We start from the raw sequence: 20,714 nt of genomic DNA, 5'->3' as shown, positions 1-20,714 counted from the left end.
TACAAATTTTAAGATTTTTGTTCTAGTTCTGTAAAAAATGCCATTGATAATTTGATAGGAATTGCATTAAATCTGTAGATTGCTTTGGGTAGTATAGTCATTTTCACAATATTGATTCTTTCAAACCAAGAACATGGTATATCTCTCCATCTGTTTGTATCATCTTTAATTTCTTTCATCAGTGTCCTATAATTTTCTGCATACAGGTCTTTTGTCTCCTTAGGTAGGTTTATTCCTAGGTATTTTATTCTTTTTGTTGCAGTGGTAAATGAGAGTGTTTCCATAATATCTCTTTCAGATTTTTCATCATTAGTGTATAGAAATGCAAGAGATTTCTGTGCATTAATTTTGTATCTTGCAACTTACCAAATTCACTGATTAGCTCTAGTAGTTTTCTGGAGGCAACTTTAGGATTCTCTATGTATAGTATCATGTGATCTACAAACAATGACAGTTTTACTTCTTGTTTTCCAATTTGTATTCCTTTTATTTCTTTTTCTTCTCTGATTGCCATGGCTAGGACTTCCAAAACTATGTTGAATAATAGTGGTGAGAGTGGACATCCTTGTCTCATTCCTGATCTTAGAGGAAATGCTTTCAGTTTTTCACCATTGAGAATGATGTTTGCTGTGGGTTTGTTGTATATGGCCTTTATTATGTTGAGATAGGTTCCCTCTATGCCCACTTTCTGGAGAGTTTTTATCATAAAAGGGTGTTGAATTGTGTCAAAAGCTTTTTCTGCATCTATTGAGATGATCATATGGTTTTTATCCTTCAATTTGTTAATGTGGTGTATCACATTGATTGATTTGTGTATATTGAAGAATCCTTGCATCCCTGGGATAAATCCCACTTGATCATGGTGTATGATCCTTTTAATGTGTTGTTGGATTCAGTTTGCTAGTACTTTGTTGAGGATTTTTACATCTATATTCATCAGTGATATTGGTCTGTAATTTTCTTTTTTTGTAGTATCTCTGTCTGGTTTTGGTATCAGGGTGATGGTGGCCTCATAGAATGAGTTTGGGAGTGTTCCTTCCTCTGCAATTTTTTGGAAGAGTTTGGGAAGGATGGGTATTAGCTCTTCTGTAAATATTTGATAGAATTCACCTGTGAAGCCATCTGGTCCTGGGCTTTTGTTTGTTGGAAGATTTTTAATCACAGTGTCAATTTCATTACTTGTGATTGGTCTGTTCATATTGTCTATGTTTTCCTGGTTCAGTCTTGGAAGGTTATACCTGTCTAAGGATTTGTCCACTTCTTCCAGGTTGTCACTTTTATTGGCATAACATTACTTGTAATAGTCTCTTAGGATGCTTTGTATTTCTGCGGTGTCTGTTGTAACTTCTCCTTTTTTGTTTCTAATTTTGTTGATTTGAGTCCTCTCCCTCTTTTTCTTGATGAGTCTGGCTAATGCTTTATCAATTTTGTTTATCTTCTCAAAGAAGCAGCTTTTAGTTTTATTGATCTTTGCTAGTGTTTTCTTTGTTTCTATTTCATTTATTTCTGCTCTGATTTTTATGATTTCTTTCCTTCTGCTAACTTTGGGTTTTGTTTGTTCTTCTTTCTCTAGTTCCTTTAGGTGTAAGGTTACATTGTTCATTTGAGATTTTTCTTGTTTCTTGAGGTAGGCTTGTATCACTGTAAACTTCCCTCTTAGAACTGCTTTTGCTGCATGCCATAGGTTTTGGATTGTCGTGTTTTCATTGTCATTTGTCTCTAGGTATTTGTTGATTTCCTCTTTGATTTCTTCAGTGATCTCTTGGTTACTTAGTAACGTATTGTTTAGCCTCCATGTGTTTCTGCTTGTTACTTTTTTTTTCCCTGTAATTGATTTCTAATCTTGAAGCGTTGTGGTCAGAAAAGATGCTTGATATGATTTCAATATTTTTTAATTTACTGAAACTTGATTTGTGACCCAAGATATGATCTATCCCGGAGAATGTTCTGTGCGCACTTGAGAAGAAAGTGTAATCTGCTGTTTTTGGATGGAATGTCCTATAAATATCAATTAAATTTATCTGGTCTATTGTGTCATTTAAAGCTTGTGTTTCCTTATGAATTTTCTGTTTGGATGATCTGTCCATTGGTGTCAGTGAGGTGTTAAAGTCCCCCACTATTATTGCATTACTGTCGATTTCCTCTTTTATAGCTGTTAGCAGTTGCCTTATGTATTGAGGTGCTCCTATGTTGCATGCATATATATTTATAATTGTTATATCTTCTTCTTCTTGGATTGATCCCTTGAACATTATGTAGTGTCTTTCGTTGTCTCTTGTAACATTCTTTATTTTAAAATCTATTTTATCTGATATGAGTATTGCTACTCTAGCTTTCTTTTTTTTTTTAATTAATTTATTTATTTATTTATTTTTGGCTGTGTTGGGTCTTTGTTTCTGTGCGAGGGCTTTCTCTAATTGCGGCAAGCGGGGGCCACTCTTCATCACGGTGCGAGGGCCTCTCACTGTCGCAGCCTCTCTTGTTGCAGAGCACAGGCTCCAGACACGCAGGCTCAGTAGTTGTGGCTCACGGGCCTAGTTGCTCCGCGGCACGTGGGATCTTCCCAGACCAGGGCTCAAACCCGTGTCCCCTGCATTGCCAGGCAGATTCTCAACCACTGCGCCACCAGGGAAGCCCCCCAGGTTTCTTTTGATTTCCATTTGGAGTATCTTTTTCCATCCCCTCCCTTTCAGTCTGTATGCGTCCCTAAGTCTGAAGTGGGTCTCTTGTACACAGCATATATATGGGTCTTGTTTTTGCATCCATTCAATGAGCCTGTGTCTTTTGGTTGGAGCATTTAATCCATTCACGTTTAAGGTAATTATCGATATGTATGTTCCTATGACCATTTTCTTAATTGTTTTGGGTTTGTTTTTGTAGGTCCTTTTCTTCTCCGTGTTTCCCACTTAGAGGAGTTCCTTTAGCGTTTGTTGTAGAGCTGGTTTGGTGGTGCGAATTCTCTTAGCTTTTGCTTGTCTGTAAAGCTTTTGATTTCTCCATCAAATCTGAATGAGATCCTTGCTGGGTAGAGTAATCTTGGTTGTAGGTTCTTCCCTTTCATCACTTTAAGTATATCATGCCACTCCCTTCTGGCTTGTAGAGTTTCTGCTGAGAAATCCACTGTTAACCTTATGGGAGTTCCCTTGTATGTTATTTGTCGTTTTTCCCTTGCTGCTTTCAATAATTTTTCTTTGTCTTTAATTTTTGCCACTTTGATTACTATGTGTCTTGGCGTGTTTCTCCTTGGGTTTATGCTGTATGGGACTCGCTGCTCTTCCTGGACTTGGGTGGCTATTTCATTTCCCATGTAAGGGAAATTTTCGACTATAATCTCTTCAAATATTTTCTCGGGTCCTTTCTCTCTCTCTTCTCCTTCTGGGACCCCTATAATGTGAATGTTTTTGCGTTTAACGTTGTCCTAGAGATCTCTTAGGCTGTCTTCATTTCTTTTCATTCTTTTTTCTTTATTCTGTTCCACAGCAGTGAATACCACCATTCTGTCTTCCAGGTCACTTATCCGTTCTTCTGCCTCAGTTATTCTGCTATTGATTCCTTCTAGTGTATTTTTCATTTCAGTTATTGTATTGTTCATCTCTGTTTATTTGTTGTTTAATTCTTCTAGGTCTTTGTTAAACATTTCTTTCATCTTCTCGATCTTTGCCTCCATTCTTTCTCCAAGGTCCTGGATCATCTTCACTATCATTATTCTGAATTCTTTTTCTGGAAGGTTGCCTATCTCCACTTCATTTAGCTGTTTTTCTGAGGTTTTCTCTTGTTTCTTCATCTGGTACATAGCCCTCTGCCTTTTCATCTTGTCTATCTTTCTGTAGATGTGGGTTTTTTTCCACAGACTGCAGGATTGTAGTTCTTCTTGCTTCTGCTGTCTGCCCTCTGGTGGATGAGGCTATCCAAGACACTACTGACATAGTGAAAAGTAAAGCCACAGGGTGGGAGAATTAAGAAAGGGTTTATATCTGGGAGATATATGTTTATATATAAATCATATCTATGTTACCTTACAGGTCACTGGGAAGCCAATAATTTTGAAGTTATACATGGAATTGACAAATCTCTAGGAAATATAACTGAAAGAAACATACTCAGGAAGTTTAAATTGTCCTATAAACATTAAATAAATTGATTCCATTTTCAAAAATATTCCAGCAAGTACAGCCCCAGGCTCACATGGCTTCACTGGAAATATGTAAAAAAAAAAAAAAAAAATTCAAAGAATGGTATACAATTTCTTTTGGAGAGTAGATGCTACCCATCTCCCTTATGAGACTAGCAAAACTTCAATGCCAAACCCAGTGAAGACAATATCCACAAATCAATCAGTGTGATACACCACATAAACAAATTGAAGAATAAAAACCATATGATTGTCTCAATAGATGCACAATAAGCTTTTGACGAAATTCAACACCCATTTATGATAAAAACTCTCCAGAAAGTGTGCATAGAAGGAACGTACCTCATCATAATAAGGGCCATATATGACAAACCTACAACTAACATCATACTCAAAGGTGACAAGCTGAAAGCATTTCCTCTAAGATCAGGAACAAGACAAGTATGTCCACCCTCACTATTTTTGTTCAACATAGTTTTGGAAGTCCTAGTTATGACAATCAGAGAAGAAAAAGAAATAAAAGGAATCCAAATTGGAAAAGAAGAAGTTAAACTGTCACTGTTTGCAGATGACATGATACTATACTTAGAGAATCCTAAGGATGTTACCAGAAAACTACTAGAGCTCACCAATGAATTCTGGAAAGTTGCAGGATACAAAATTAATACACAGAAATCTCTTGCATTCATATACACTAACAACAAAAGATCAAAAAGAGAAATTAAGGAAACAATCCCATTTACCATCGCATCAAAAAAAAATAAAACACCTAAGAATAAACCTACCTAGGGAGACAAAAGACCTGTACTCAGAAAACTGTAAGATATTGATGAAAGAAATCAAAGATGACACAAACAGATAGAGAGATATACCATGTTCTTGATTTGGAAGAATCAGTATTGTGGAAATGACTATGTAGACCCAAAGCAATCTACAGATTCAACGCAATCCCTATCAAACTACCAATGGCATTTTTCACAGAATTAGAACAAAAAATTTTACAATTTGTATAGAAACACAAAAGACCCCGAATAGCTTTTTCCTGAAACCCTTGATTCATTCACATGTGTGTAAGTTTATGTTCATGTACACACACATAAATATAGTATATGCATTGGGTTGTTTTGCAAAATGTATTTCCTACTGTGGGTCATGGCCGTAAAAGTGCATGTGCTTTCTGAATGTGCAGTGTAAAGACTTTCCCCCACCCATGTCTCTGATGGGGCTTTAATGAGCTTCCCTACCTGGGAAAGACATGATCCCTCCATCTCCCACCACAGATGAGGCACCAGGCTTGAGAGCTCATCCCTGAAGCCAAGACTCAGGAGTTCAGGACTCAACCTTGTCTCCAGCAAAACAGAGGGCATCTCTGGGGGAACCTCTGATTAGAAAGATAACCAGCTCAGAATGAGAGAAGAAAAGGTGACCATGCAGTTCCTGTGGTTACCAGCCCTGCCCTGCCTTCACTTGCTGGGAGTTATAAACCCAAGACTGGAAAATAGAAGAGGCACCTGTCCTGGACGGCCTCTCTGAGAAGATGCATCATCTTCCTCTCCCCCTGCTGCTCTTCCTCCTCTGCTCCAGAGGTGAAGCTGGTGAGTGTTGGGGTCATTCCATCTGGAAGCTGCAGCATCAAGACTAAATAAGATTTTAGTCTGAAAGTAGCTGACTCTTAAACAGAACCCCAGATCTCTCCCCAAGAGCCCAGAGTGAAGTTTCCACTGGGGTTGTGGCCACCCATTCTCTGCAGCCTGTGGTAGTTCCCAGGAACAAGGAACCCCACTTTGATCGGGGGAAAGCCCAGAGCAGGCAGGATGAAGGGGGTGTCATCTCTTTATATAACGTGTGACACTGTGCTTAAAGTCCTGTGTTGCCTTCACCTTCTGGCCTTGTAATTTGGCCGATCTGTGAGCACTCACGGGCTATGAAGACGGTTGAGACAGGAACCTGGAGAGCTTGTCCTGCACGGTGACAGAGGAGAGTCGAGCAGGTGCAGAATGGGAGTGGGGGAAATCCGAGGTGAAACACGACGGCATGGCATCTGAGGCCGAGCTGGCTGCCGTGCCTGGAGGAAGAAGAGCAGGTACCAGAGCCACCAGAGAGGGAGGATGGGCAGATCACAGGAGGAGGATGCATTTGAAAGAAGCCTCTCCCAACTTTAACCCAGCTTGTGCATTCTCTGTGTTCAAGCCCTGGGGTTCTCTGTTCCAGGCGACATCATCGGGGGCACAGAGAGCAAGCCACACTCCCGCCCCTACATGGCCCACCTGGAAATTGTCACTCCCCAGGATACACTGGTGGCTTGTGGTGGTTTCCTGATAAGAAGGGACTTTGGGCTTCCCTGGTGGCGCAGTGGTTGAGAATCTGCCTGCTAATGCAGGGGACACGGGTTCGAGCCCTGGTCTGGGAAGATCCCACATGCCGCGGAGCGGCTGGGCCCGTGAGCCACAACTACTGAGCCTGCGCGTCTGGAGCCTGTGCCCCGCAACGGGAGGGGCCGCGATAGTGAAAGGCCCGCGCACCGCGATGAAGAGTGGCCCCCACTTGCCACAACTAGAGAAAGTCCTCGCACGAACCGAAGACCCAGCACAGCCAAAAATAAATAAATAAATAAAAATAAAAAATAAAAAAAAAAAAAATAATAAAAAAAAGGGACTTTGTCCTGACGGCTGCTCACTGTGCAGGAAAGTGAGACAACAGGGTCCTGTTTATCTCCAAATGGGAGGTAAACAGCCAGAGGGGCAACCAGGGACACCCCCTGGGGGGCCTGAGGGGGAGCTCCTGGGTCTGGGTCTCTTCAAGGAGAGGAAAGACTTGGGCTTAAGGAAATCGGTCTCATAATTGAATAGCTCCCCTGACACTCAGTCACTGTGAGCTCAGCTCCCCTCAAAGGAAAGGCGACCCCATCCCAGCACCCCTCTTCTAAAAGTAGCTCCCTCTCCCCGACCCCAGCACATGAGATATGGACTCACTCTTCAGGGTCCCACCCAGTTCTCTGGGCCACTTCCTCTATGTGCTTTTCAGGAACACTGGCCTTCAGTTCCCAGGGGCCTGAACCCATCCTTTCCATGGGAGACAGAGAACAGCACCCACCTGAGACACCAGCACTTCCCCCTTCCCTCTGACACCTCTGGCTCCAAAGGGCTGGCCCTGATTAGGAAATGCCAATCCTGTCCCCTGGGTCCTCCATGGCCCGCTCAGTCCCCAGCAAGTCCCAAGGGTCTTGGAAATTGTCTCTGTTCCCTGGGAAAGCTCTTCCCTGAGTAAAACCTGAGCCCCTCCAATACCACAAGTGGCCCAGATAAGGGGGGCTGGGAAGAAACCATTGACCCTGTGAGAGACTCTGTCCCCTTTTCTCAGAATGGGCATATCTCAGGAGAAAATCACACTGTCACTGTTTTACCTTGTCCTTCTTCTCCCTCACAAAGGTCTATAATGGTCACCCTTGGAGCCCATAACATAAAAAAGAAAGAAGACACATGGCAGAAGCTTGAAGTCGTAAAACAGTTCCCTCACCCAAAATACAATGACTCTATTGTTCACCATGACATCATGTTACTGAAGGTGGAAATTCTTCTTCCCCTTCTCCACTTCCTGTTCTCCAGGGATTCTCCTTCAGGTCCCATTGCCCTGACATTTCCCCAACCTGCCCCTGGACAGCGCCCCTCAACTCCCACCTTGGAAGTGGCTGTAATGTGAAGCAACCTGCCCTGTCCCTCCCTGATTGCCTCCAGTTGCCCCCAAGCCCATTTCTAGCTCTGACAGCCCTCGTTTCCTTCACAGCTGAAGGGGAAAGCCAACCTGACCCTGGCCGTGGGGACACTCCCCCTTCCACCCCAATTCAACTTCATCCCACCCGGGAGAATGTGCCGGGTGGCTGGCTGGGGAAGAACAAATGTTCAGGAGCCGGGCTCCAACACTCTGCAAGAGGTGAAGCTGAGACTCATGGAGCCCCAGGCCTGCAGACACTTCACTACTTTTGACCACAATCTCCCACTGTGCGTGGGCAATCCCCAGAAGACAAAATCTGCATTTAAGGTGATCCTCAGAGTAGGGTCTTCTCCACAATCACTGTCCGGGGTCCGGACATCTCCTGGAAGGAGATGGAGTCAGAAGAGTGTCAGCCGGTGACAAAGTTTGAGATCACAGGACTGAGGAGCTGGAAACGTCCCTGTGCTGATCATCCTGCCGCGGCCCCATGCAGTCTCTGACTATCCCTCCCAGGCTGCTACACAGGGTCATGGGGCGCCAGGAAGGAAAGCAAGAAGCAGCATCAGACAGAGACATAGAACCTCATGAGGAACCAGGGTTCCCGCCACTGATGCTATTGGGTTGGCCAAAAAGTTCGTTCGGGTTTTTCCATAAGATGCTACGGAAAAATCTGAACGAACTTTTTGGCTAACCCAATAGGTCTGACCAACTCAGAGTTGGGACCATGGGGAGGAGTGGGTGGTTCCCTGGCTCACCTTTCCCCTCTCTCTCCCTTTCCCTCTCTGTCCCACAGGGAGACTCAGGGGGCCCTCTTCTCTGCGCTGGGGTAGCCCAGGGCATTGTCTCCTATGGACAGTCGGATGCAAAGCCCCCTGTCATCTTCACCCGGATCTCCCATTACCGGCCCTGGATCAATAAGGTCCTGAAAGAGAATTAACCTGGAACCTGGGTCAGCCTGAAGGGAAATCTGGAACCGGATCCAAGCAGGTTCTCTGTGCCACTCACTCTGGATCTGCCTCTGGTTCCTGCTCAAGTTCCACCACATCCCTAAGCCTCAGGAAGGCTCCTCCAGACCACAGAATTCCCAATAATTCCCAATAAATGCCCGCTTCCAGACCTGAGCGTGTGTCTCCTCTCTCTGCTGCTCTCTCCTCCCAGCGTCAGGCATTCCATAAGCCTTGAAAGGGGTGGGTGTGTGATGTGTCTGTGAGAGAGACAGAGACGGAGAGGAAACGGTGAAGAAAAATAGGAAAGAAAGAAGAGAAAGGGATTCCCTGGAGAGGCAGGACCCGTATTTCCAACATAAAGAAGAAATTACACCAGATCCTTCCTTGCCTTCATCGTCAACTCAACACCAACTCTGATTTATCTTTAAGGATATTCAGAATCACTAAGAACATTTCGAATTGTAGGATGTTTAGAGCATCCCTGACCTCTCCACTAGATGTCAGTAGCAACAGTCTCGTCTCAACCAACTTATGAATCAAAACCATATCCAGGCTTTGCTGTATGTCCCCTGGGGCTGTGGTTGGGGAGGGGTGAGGGAGCTGGGCAGGAATCACCCTCAGCTGAGAACCCCCAGTTTAGATGCATTTGGCACCGCGTTGGGCCCTCCTCACAGTCCCCCTCGATAGGAAAAGATCTACCATCTGTGGAGCTTTGATCTGAGAGGCAGAGAAGATCATCTGTCACTCATTTCTGCAAAACAAAAACATGGAACAGATAAGAGGAGGGACAGCATCACGAGTTCTGCACGAACGACAGCCACAAACGGCTGCTCCGTAACCAGCAGGAAGATGAAGGCCTAGAGCCTGCTTGGCCTCCAACTCTTGCCAGTTGAGGGACTGGCTGGAGGAGAGAAAAAGGGCGGGACAGGGACAGACACAGCAGGAGCCTGTGGCTGATACCACTCCTCGCTTCTGAGAGCATGGTGATTCCCTTCAACTAAGTGAACTCTTCCCAGAAATTCATCTTTAATAAAGAATCAGAGATATACACAAAAGTTTATGAATAAAAATTTTAATCTCAGCATTTTCAGTAGTAGAAAAACTAGATTCCCAGCCATGGAACAAAGTTTAAATAATAAATTCATATGATTGAATATTTTGAAGTTATTAAAAATTTATTTCAAAACATTGAATCATGTAGGAAAATGCAATGTAATAGAATGCTTTTTAAAAGCAACATAAATATCTCCCTGTAGTAGAATCTCAATTTTTGTAATTATATATTGTATGTATGCATAGAAAGACAACTAGAAGAAATTAACATCAAAATAATTATGGTGGTTATTCTAGAGGCTAGGATTAATAACTATCTTTATTTCCTTTATATGCTGGCTCCAAACCCCTGGTATTCTAACTATAGCTGACTCAGTACCATACATGGACCTACCTGTGCATAAGCACATACACCCATTCATTCTCCCGTTGGTCAAGGTTTGCTCTGTGGGGGGTAAATACCCTTGCACTTCCAGATCGCATCACTCAGCCCATATCCAGGATGTGGCTAAAGAAGCTAAGCCTTCATGGGAGCCCTTGGGTCAGTGCACAGGCATGGTGGTCTCTCCTTGTCAATTAGTGCCTTGCACGGACGTTCTTTTGTCTTTAGCAAAGGTAGTGGTGGCCAAGGATTTATACCCATGGGAATGGTGTGAGCTGGGAAGTATAGCTGATTGAGCTGATCAGAGGTAGTGGATAAAATGGTCCTGACAAAGCCTTCCCTATGCCACCCAAATCCACTTGCACCTTCTTACAGTATCTGGATCTTGCCTGAGAACAAGATGCCCATCCTTCTTTCCTGAGAGGGAAGGTACCAGTTCAAACCTTCAGTATAATAGCCAATCACAGTCTCCTAAAAAGACCTAAAGATGGTTGGCAAATCAAGCTACAGGGTCCTGTGCTACAGCTGTTCCCGGGTCTTAATTGATATTTCTCATCTCACCCCTCTACCACCCATTCTAGATTTCCCTCCCCTTTGGCCAACACTTGAGTTGGCCTGGGTTATATGTCTGCTAGGGTTACCCAGACCTCTAACCCTGAGGGGGCTGAGTCTTTAGTTGCCTTATATTTGACAGGTTTGACTAGTTGCTGTTGCCCATTTGTAATGATCACTGAGCACTAGAGTACAAGGGATGTCCCCAGCGAATCCCCTGGGTTCAAGTCATGCTCTTCTCTTCGCCCTTTGTACAGCAACAACCCTAGCTTCTCATAGGCATCACGGTCAATTACTCCAGCCAGTATAGTACCTCCTTTCTTTGCCTGCTGGTCCACTGATATGAGGAGCCCAAAATGGCCAGGTGATGGTCACAACTGCCAGTTCATGGAGCCTTTACCACCTCCCTTGGTGAAAGCATTTTCTTCCTAAAAATTCGGACTCACAGCAACATGGCTTTTAACTTTACTCACTCCATATAACTCCAGTGAAAGCTGCAGTAACTAAAAGAGCCATGCTTTATGGAAATGAGTGCCCTCTCTCTTTCTCCTTCTCCTTTTCTAACTTTTCGTCCAACTTCTCCTTTCCTTCCATCTCTTCCACCATCCCCACACCTACCCAAACCAGGCCAGGTCACAGATAAGCCAATATCGATTCATCAGAAGTGTCCCTAAAGGTGATCCTCAGTCCCATGGCTTCTGGCAGCCTCTACCCCTTGTACCCTCTTATCTACACCAAAATCATGTTTGTGACAAAAACCCAGAGAGCTCTCCTGAGCCCAAGGCCTTAGGACAAAGTGGGAAGCATCATGGGCCTGCAGGTCTCCAGAATCTCAGGTCTAATTAAGTCATCCACAGTAAATGAAAGGTATCAGGCCAATGAATGAGAGGCCAGTACAGGGTAGGATATCTCCAACCCAGGAAAGGGATGCTTAGGCTTCAGCCAAACCTGGCCCTAGAGCCAACTCTGAGTGCACCTGAAATCCAGCCTGTCACTAACACCAGAGTGACCCCAAATTTCTAGAGAATTCTAGACAGAATTTTTGAAATTAAGCCAAGCCTCCCAACAAAAGCTTTTCTTAACATTCTTTGCCACATACTTGATGCTTATCACCACCTACCGCTGGAACCAGGACTGGGAAACCAGCCCAGAAGCCCTCCAGTCCCAGGATACCTGACTAGAGCCTACGGTGAATGCCGGGCCACAGTTCTGGGATCATCAAACAGACTTCACTCTGATTTATAGGAGACAGGAGGACAGGCCTTCCTGCCTGGCTCCTCCTTCTGAAGTAACTCTCCTGCCTCCACAGCCTCCCACACCTAGGCTCCCCACACTGAGGGACTGCCAACATCTCCCGCTTGCTCCTGCCTCAGAGCTTGGGAGTCCTAACTCCAAATCTAGTTAGAAATGCAATACAATGCGAATTGAAGAAAGCAGAATATTCAAAAATGTACATTCACTTTGACTGCAACAGTGTGGAATACTGTACGTTTTGGGAGAAAACTGGACAGAATTCTTCAAAAATGGAGATAATGGTGTCAGAATTATAATTAAATAAATGGCTTATCCATTCTCTTTAAAATTATTTCTATATTTTTTACAAATGACCAAAAAAATGAAAAATGCAGAGAGACAAAAGTGCTTTCTGAAACTGCTTAGATGCTCAGCGAATGATCTTATCCCTGTTACTCCCATACACAGCACAGTCCCCAGGGAGCAGGGAAACCACAGGACACAGTGCCATGCTGTCCAGGAAAGAAGATGGGGGAGGGTAGACTTCCTCAGGATTGTCCAGAGGCTGTGCTGGGAGGGACCAGCTATGGGAGAACTTTAAGGATGCCCTGAAGGCAGTGTCTGGGTCTGCCCCGGGCCATGAGCCCAGAAAATAAGAAGCTCTTCTTGGACACAGAGTGTGGAAAAAGCTGTTGATGCCACACTGATCTCTTCAACCAGCTCACCCAGAAAAGACAAGATCAACCATCAGTGCAGATTTGATTCGGAGATGCAGAGAAAGTCATGGCTCCAGCTGTCAGATGCTGGGGTCTGATAAGAGGAAGGAAAACTTTACAACATCTGCAGGAGAATTAGCCCAAATATAAGAGGATTTCCCCATGCCATGGAAAAGAACAGCCTAGGACCTGCCCAGCACAAACACTACACAATTACAGTCCAAAGCAGACAGCTTCCCTGGGTTCTACCAAAAAGGCAGGGACAGAAGTGAGGAGGCTAGGGATTTCCCTGGTGGTCCAGTGGTTAAAACTCCACGCTTCCACTGCAGGGGGCACGGGTTCAATGCCTGATCAGGGAACTAAGATCCACATGCCACGAGGCGCAGCCAAAAAATTAATTAATTAATTAAATTTTTAAAAAAGAAGTGAGGAGGCTAAACAGTGTACCTCCACCCAGAGCTGAGCCTTCACCTAAGGCAGTGAGAGTTGTCTCCCTCCCTCTCTGCCTCCCATCATTCCCCTGGTTACCTTGGCGCCCTCGCCATCCAGCCTGATATAGAGAATTGGTGGATAAACCTAAGGAAATCTCCCAGATATTAGAGCAAAAAAAAGACTGAAAAAAACGAGAGAAATAAAAAGAAAATTGGAGCACCAGTCTAGGAAATTCAACACCTGAATGACAGAAGTTTGCATCAGCATAAAATTAAAACATTTTCAAATAGTTTACTTCCCAGCCCCCTTTCTCAGCACTGGAGGATGTGCTCCACCAACACAAGAGAATAAACCAAGAAGTGAAGAGAGATCCCAGGATGACAGCCTTTGGTGTGGGGAAAAATCAAAAGTGGGGAACGGGGCTAGTATTTTCATAACGTTCTTGCAGAATCACCTAACGATTTAACTATCTGCATGCATATTTGATAATAATAAAGCACAGCAAAAGACAGGTGTCGAGTAGCTGATTTACTGGGGAATAGAGCATTCCAAACGCAGAGGGCTGGGAAGGGGTACATGTCCGCCAGATGGCACCACTGAGCAGCAGGCAAGACAGCATGGGAGACAACCAAAGAGCTTGTATGTTGGGTGGATGGTGATAGAAGACAGGCATTCCAGGCACTGCAAGGTTAACTGGTTCTCATTTTAGATCTGGTGGGAAGACATTTCTGTGCATCACCAGCAGAGATGCAGGTAATGATTGCTGTAGGCGGTGCTGTCAGCAGCCAATGGTCTTTGCACAGAGCTGCAAACCAAGAGCGGCTGGAAGGCTACTTTATGCCTTCCAACCTGGGAGGCATAAAGTCAACCTGGGAGGGGCGGGGGGTTGTCCCACCTTCTTCCAGGGAGGCCAGCACCACCTCGCTTGGAGAGCCAGATGTCCAAGCTCAGGGCAGAGGATGGGGAGGTGCAAGCAGGCAGGCTTTGTTTGACCTGGCCTCCTCTCCCTGCCAGGCTTCACCTCTTATGTCGTCCCAGGAGTCCCCGCCTTGCTCAACACTCAACTTACAGTGCTTTTCCTTTCCTCCTGCTTTTTTCCTTCTGCTGCTTGGCCTTTGTCTTCATAGAACCCAATTCAAGGTGAAAAACTATGATTCGGATGCCAAACCAACCCATGAGTCTCAATAAGGGCACTTGGCCATGCACTCACAGAGGAATGTGCGATTGGCCTATCTGCCTATAAGTATTGATATTATAATATCAAATTATAATATATTATTATGATTATCATCATCATATCGAGCATCATCAATGTTGTTAGTCGTCATTATTGTGGTTGTTACTGTTATTATTACTGATTGCTGTTATTGTGGTTGTTATAAAATATTGAATAAAGTTTCTCTATCCATGACAAAAAAAAAATGTCAGCCCTAAGCCAAGGAAGAGCAGGCTCAGTGCCAGGCAGGGCTGGGCAGGCAGTCCTCAAGGTCCCTAGGTGCATCAGAATCCAGCCCAGGTCCCAAGGGAAGCACTGCACTCTCTCTACAAGCCCAAGTCTGTGTGACCTCAACAACGCCCAGCACTTGTGGGGAGGCACAGAGGAGAGAGGCAGTAGGGCACTAGTAGGGCAATGTCGCCTACCCTGGCTGAGAGGGGATCAGACCCCTGATTTAGACAGGGCCTCTTCTCAAAAGCAGCCCAACCCTTCACATCCAGCCCAGCCTCCCGCTGGACTCAGAGCCCACTGGAAGTCCCGTCACTAGGCAGCCTCGGCTTCCTTCAGCCTGCCCTGGACTTGGGGCTAGGACTCGCCCAGCTGGCCACCTTTTGAGCAAAAATGTGCCTCTCTGCCATGGCCTTGCCCTCAATCCATAAACAAGTCGTGCTGTGCACCTACAGTGTCCCAGGCACAGGGAGACAAGAGTAAATAAGATAGGTTCAGTGCCTGCCCTATCAGAGCTCACAGTCTATGAGGCTTTGCCTGATTCATGTAATAATCTCATTTTGAAAAAAATACAAGATGTGAAGTTGTGTCATTTGTATAGAATAATGCAAAGTTCACAAATATTTTTTCGTTTAACCCCAAAAGCACAGTATGATTAGAGCTGGAACACTAAGACTTATCGCTGAAAAGTTGTATGGTTTAGTGGTTAAGCATGCCAGCTCTGGAACTGACTGCCTAGGTTCAAATCCCAGCTCTGCCACTTAGTAGCTATGTGCCGACCATAGGCAAAATACTTAATGTCTTTACGCCTCGGTTTCTTCATGTCTGAAATACAGGTATTTATAGTTCCCATCTCATACAGCTGTTGTTAGCATTAACTGAACCAATATTCTGCTTAAAACACAGAAGAGCTCAATGTAAGTTAGCTATCATTGCTATCACCTAATCCAAAGCCCTAATTGTGTAATTAGAACCCAGAAAGGTAAAAGGACTTCTACAGTCATACAAAGTTTCTGACCCTTAACCAAGGTTCTATTCTCTCTGTCACTGATCTTCTCAGGAACTAGAAAATTCACTCAAAGGAACTTAACTTACCCACCTGCCACTCTAACCAAATGCTTAAACCCTCCTACCTCATCCTCAGCTGATGATCACCAAGCAAGGTGGCTACTCCACTTTCTGACCATTCAGATTAGAAAGTTCTCAAACTAAAATCTGCTTTTTGCAAACATGGTTCAAAAGGATACATGCACCCCAATGTTCATTGCAGTGGTGTTTACAATAGCCAAGACATCGAAGCAATGTCCATCGACAGAGGAATGGATAAAGAAGATGTGGTGCTTATATACAATGGAATATTACTCAGCCATTAAAAAGAATGAAATAATGCCATTTGCAGCAACATGGATGGATCTAGAGATTATCATACTAAGTTAAGTAAGTCAGACAGAGAAAGACAAATATCATATGATACAGCTTATATGTGGAATCTAAAAAAAAAATGATACAAATGAAGCAAAAGGTGGGTAACAGAGCAGGGAGGAGGGTGGATCTGAAGAGGTGAGTGGAGAATAGGGCCTTTTTCCCGTCTGCACCCAATCCCTGAGAGAACCTTCCATTGAGTCCTTTGGCCTGTTCCGTCTCTCACGTCTTTGGTTGACAGTCCTAAAGCCGCACCCCTTCCAGGAATCACATCATAAATAAATTACTTGCACTCAAGTCTTTGTTATCAGGGTCTGTTTCTGGGAAAACCCAAACTAAGATACCCCCCGAAATCAAGATTTATTAAATCTACTATAATTAGTACAATGTGATGTTGATGCAAAGACAATCAATTAGAGCAATGAAACAGAACGGAGTCCAGAAAAAGACACATTCATCCATGGACACTTGGTGTATGGCAAAGGAGGAAGTACAGGGCAGTGGGAAAGGACACTCATTTCGGTGCATATTGCTGGGTCAAGTGAATATCCATGGGGAAAAATGAAATTTGACCCCTATCTCACACACACACAAACATCAGTTCCAGGTGTCCCACACATTAAAAATAAAATAATAAAACTTCTAGACAATATGACAGGAGTATCTTTATCACCTTGGGGTTTAGAAAGATTTCTTCAAGGCACACAAAAATCACTAACCTTAAAACAAGTTTCTCAACCTTGCACTACTGATATTTTGAACAGGATAAATTTTTGTTGTGGGGGAATGTCCCATGCATTGTAGGATGTTTAAAAGCATCCCTGGCCTCTACCCACTGATGCCAGTAGCACCACCACCACTGCCCCGGTTATGACGATGAAAAATGTCTCCAGAACATTGCCAAATGTCCCCTGGGGGAAATGTTGCCATGTTTGGTGAGGGGGGACAGAACACACAGTTAAAATTGAATCTCAGATTCAACAACAACAACAACAAAAATAGTGTGTGTCCCAAAAATTTCCTGGGAAAAAATTAAATGTTTTCATTGTTTATCTGATATTCAGATTTAACTAGGGGTCCTGTATTTTATCTGAAATTCACCCTCAGTTGAGAATTACTGTCTTAAAGGAAAAGTGATTTGATAAATTGGATTACAAGAAGGACTTCTCATCAAAAGACATCTTTAAGAGAGTGAAAAGGCAAGCCACCCAGTGGAGGAAGATCCTTACAGCACATATGCCAACAAAGGGCTCACATGCAGAATTTATAGATAATGCCTGTCAATCAATAAGAAAAAAAATAAGACAACCCGAAAGAAACACTGACAGACTTGAACAGGAAATTCACAAAATAAGATATCCAGATGGCCAATAAACATATGAAAGGCACCCAACCTTATTAGTAATCAGGAAAATACAAATTAAAACTACAATGCAACTGGGACTTACCTGGTGGCACAGTGGTTAAGAATCCACCTGCCAATGCAGGGGACACGGGTTCGAGCCCTGGTCCGGGAAGATCCCACAAGCTGTGGAGCAACTAAGCCCGTGCACCACAACTACTGAAGCCCGCGCACCTAGAGCCCGTGCTCCACAACAAGAGAAGCCACCGCAATGAGAAGCCTGCGCACCGCAATGAAAAGTAGCCCCTGCTCACCGCAACTAGAGAAAGCCCGCGCACAGCAATGAAGACCCAATGCAGCCAAAAATAAAATAAATAAAAATTAATTTTAAAAAAAAAAAAAAAGTCCATGAGTTCAAGTCCCAATCTAGGTTTTGGCCAGGTTCGAGTCCCAGCACGTGGGTTCAAGTCCCAATCTGAGTTGCTTGGTTTCACTTCTATCTCCACAAACTCTGGGGTCTAAAGAGACTATGTTAAAAAAAAGGGACCAGGGCTTCCCTGGTGGCGCAGTGGTTAAGAATCCGCCTGCCAAGGCAGGGGACACAGGTTTGAGCCCTGGTCCGGGAAGATCCCACATGCCGCGGAGCAACTAAGCCCGTGCGCCACAACTACTGAGCCTGCGCTCTAGAGCCCGCGAGCCACAACTACTGAGCCCGCGCGCCTAGAGCCCGTGCTCCACAACAAGAGAAGCCACCGCAATGAGAAACCCGTGCACCGCAACGAAGAGTAACCCCTGCTCACCGCAACCAGAGAAAGGCCGCGCACAGCAACAAAGACCAAATGCAGCCAAAACTAAATAAATAAATTTATAAAACGGGTGACCAGAGGGGCTCTAGGCTCCTTTATCTGTTGGGTCTCCATGTTAGGATCTTGGTTGATTGGTTGGTTGGTCCTGTCATACTTTAATTAGAAACTATGTGAAATGATGATGTGAATAGCATTTAGCAAATTACATCCCAGAGCCTGAGAGAAGTTGCAAAAATCTGCCCAAGCAAGATGAAGCAGGGGGCATTCACAAAGAGCTGGCATGGGGGAAGGTGCAGAGTTGCCAGCAAACCCCTCATCCTGCCCTGCCCTAGCCCACGCTGACAGGAAGATCTCTCCCTGAGTCCTGGCTTCCTGACCCGCCCCACAGTGATGGCCTGACCACCCAGAGAGACTGTGCTCAACTCCTTTTGCTGTTTCAGGAAGCAGCTGTGGGGGAAACTGTCCCATTTCAATGAAAGAAGTCCTTGTGATTGCTACAGACTCAGGAGGGACCCTTGTCTTCCTGAAGGGCACCAGGTGCACTTGCCCCTACACCCAGATGTGCAGACAGAAATTTCTCAGGTCTTGTTGTCTGGCTCAGATTTGAACGTTTTAACTGCCAAAGTGTCAGATGGACTTTGAGATCTGCGAACGGTTTAACTTAACTAGATCAGTTGTCAAAGGAGAGGCTGAGGAGGAGGGAGAAGCTGACCCACCCATCTCCAGAACCCCAGAGTAAAAAGACTCTAAGGCATTACAAACCTGCTCTCCATAAGCCTCCCAGGGGAGGAGGAGTGGTTGCTGGGATCAGAGCGCTGTCCCTATGTATGTCCCCTCTTACAAGGGGCACAAAGCTCTGGAAGGGATTCCCACCTCACTTCCATGAGGATACTGATGGACCTCCACCCTCCTGAATCTGTGGTCTAAAGGCATCTGATTTAGCAGACTCTCCTCCCCCTCTCCCCACAGCTCCCCACCCCCGCACTGTCCCAGGTATTGTCTCCTGTCAGCCAGGTCTCTAGGTTACAAAGACTGACTGACAACGCACAAGATAGCCTCAGTCCCAAAGCACACTTTGTTTTTGGTCTCTGGAGAGTTCTTTTATTTTCTAGCAAACTCGACAACGCATTTAAGTGAAGATGTGTTCAATTCTATCCAGCATATCCATTTGTAACGGGAGTGTTTCAGGATTCATATGCCACAAAGTGTTCCGCCCACATAATTTTTTATATATATATTTTTAAATATTTATTTATTTGGCTGCGCTGGGTCTTAGTTGCGGCATGTGGGATCTTCGTTGCTGTGTGCAGTATCTTCGTTGCGGCATGTGGGATCTTTAGTAGCAGCATGCAGATTCTTTATTTGCGGCATGTTAACTCTTAGTTGCAGCATGCATGTGGGATCTAGTTCCCTAACCAGGGACCAAACCCAGGCCCCCTGCATTGGAAGCACAGAGTCTTAACCACTGGACCACCAGGGAATTCCCCCACATACTTTTAAAAGATCATTCCACTTGCAGTGTGTGGAACAGTTTGGAGAGAAAAAAACATGCAGAAGCAGAAATCTATTAAAGAGACTATTGCATAAAATAGACCAAAGAGGATAATAACTTGAAGAAGAGTCATGGTGGCAGAGATAGAAATAGATGGATCTGGGAGATATTTAGTAAGTAAAATCAAAAGGGTTTTAGATATCCAAGAAGATATATCCAGTGGGAAGTTTTTATAGGATTCAGGAGCTCTGAGGCTCTCCTATAGTTCATAGGCGATTCGGGAAGTCTTCTTTGAAAAAACTGGTAACCGAATTCACCGAGGTAGATTCTTGGGAGAAAGTGCACAATGGGAAGAAAGGAAGATCCGTAGGATCCAGCTTTGAGGAATATCAACATTGTAAGACCTTAGAGGAGGTGGAGCAAGCAACACAGACTGAATAAAGCTGGGCGAAAGACCCAGAAGAGAGTGTGGCTTTCCTTGAGGCCGAGAAAAGAGCATTTCCAAAGGGAGGGAGGAGTCAGCAAGTGTCCAGTGATACAGAGGTCAAGAAAAACGACTGAAAACTAGGCATTAGTTTTGGTGACACGTGGGAAATTAGTGATATTGGCGAGAGGGGCAATGAATGATAAAGGCAAAGCCAGACGGATGTGAAGTAGTAGAAAATGGACACCACTCTTTTAAGAAGTTTGGCTATGAAGTTAAAGAGAAAGATAGGACATTAGCGGAGGAAGAAGAGCGCTGGAGAAGGGTTATTTTAAGTCGAGGGGAACTTGAGAACGTTTAAATGCCGACAGGAAGGAGCCGGAACAGGGAGAAGAAAAGGTGAAATAATAGGCCGGGTAGAAAGAAATCCATTGTACCTCTGGGCGGATTCTCTTGTACTACGTATCCACCACACTGAAGAGACAGCCAGAAGCCGGAGGATTGAGCAGCTTCGAACTTTAGGTCAAAGGTTTTTTCTACACTAAAACCTTCCCTCCTCCGCCTCCTCCCCTTCTTTCCCCGCCCCCTCAGTCTATTTCTCCACCCCCCGGCCTCCTTGCCAAGAT

At 44.6% G+C, this 20,714-nt stretch overlaps 2 protein-coding genes across 5 annotated transcripts in view; one reads left to right on the top strand and one right to left on the bottom strand.

Annotated features, from left to right (window-relative positions):
• Positions 1-20,642, bottom strand: part of LOC118890520 (cathepsin G-like) — a 29,551-nt gene extending 8,909 nt beyond the window's left edge. Inside the window, exons 1-8 of one of the 4 annotated variants that reach the window (XM_036843491.1) lie at positions 20,526-20,630; positions 9,490-9,541; positions 8,961-9,047; positions 7,536-7,576; positions 7,105-7,282; positions 6,052-6,197; positions 5,644-5,756; positions 5,377-5,513 (exon numbers count right to left, since the gene is read on the bottom strand). The gene's annotated coding sequence lies outside the window, so the exon portion shown is untranslated. Of the gene's footprint in view, positions 1-5,376; positions 5,514-5,643; positions 5,757-6,051; positions 6,198-6,399; positions 6,449-7,104; positions 7,283-7,535; positions 7,577-8,960; positions 9,048-9,489; positions 9,542-20,525 lie in introns of those variants that run through there. The other 3 variants (XM_036843492.1, XM_036843493.1, XM_036843494.1) reach the window with 3 other exon arrangements.
• On the top strand, positions 5,670-8,798 carry CMA1 (chymase 1). Its single transcript, XM_036843501.1, has 6 exons — positions 5,670-5,727; positions 6,344-6,476; positions 6,785-6,820; positions 7,561-7,696; positions 7,916-8,170; positions 8,637-8,798. Exons 1-6 carry the CDS (start codon positions 5,670-5,672, stop codon positions 8,778-8,780), a joined length of 762 nt encoding a protein of 253 aa, XP_036699396.1. The 3' UTR covers positions 8,781-8,798.
• Positions 20,643-20,714: the final 72 nt, after the last annotated feature.

The sequence above is a fragment of the Balaenoptera musculus genome, chromosome 2, assembly GCF_009873245.2.
Source record: "Balaenoptera musculus isolate JJ_BM4_2016_0621 chromosome 2, mBalMus1.pri.v3, whole genome shotgun sequence".
Classification (NCBI taxonomy): Eukaryota; Metazoa; Chordata; class Mammalia; order Artiodactyla; family Balaenopteridae; genus Balaenoptera; species Balaenoptera musculus.
Note: the sequence above shows the minus strand (reverse complement) of the source record. Positions and strands in the feature narration are given on the sequence as shown.

What these genes read in the sequence shown, in the direction of transcription:
- CMA1 (XM_036843501.1), top strand. Translation starts at nt 5,670, where the DNA reads ATGCATCATCTTCCTCTCCCCCTGCTGCTCTTCCTCCTCTGCTCCAGA. An exon ending in AGGGACTTTGGGCTTCCCTG is followed by an intron (nt 6,477 to 6,784) that starts GTGGCGCAGTGG and finishes AATAAAAAAAAG; the next exon opens with GGACTTTGTCCTGACGGCTG. An exon ending in GCTGCTCACTGTGCAGGAAA is followed by an intron (nt 6,821 to 7,560) that starts GTGAGACAACAG and finishes TCCCTCACAAAG; the next exon opens with GTCTATAATGGTCACCCTTG.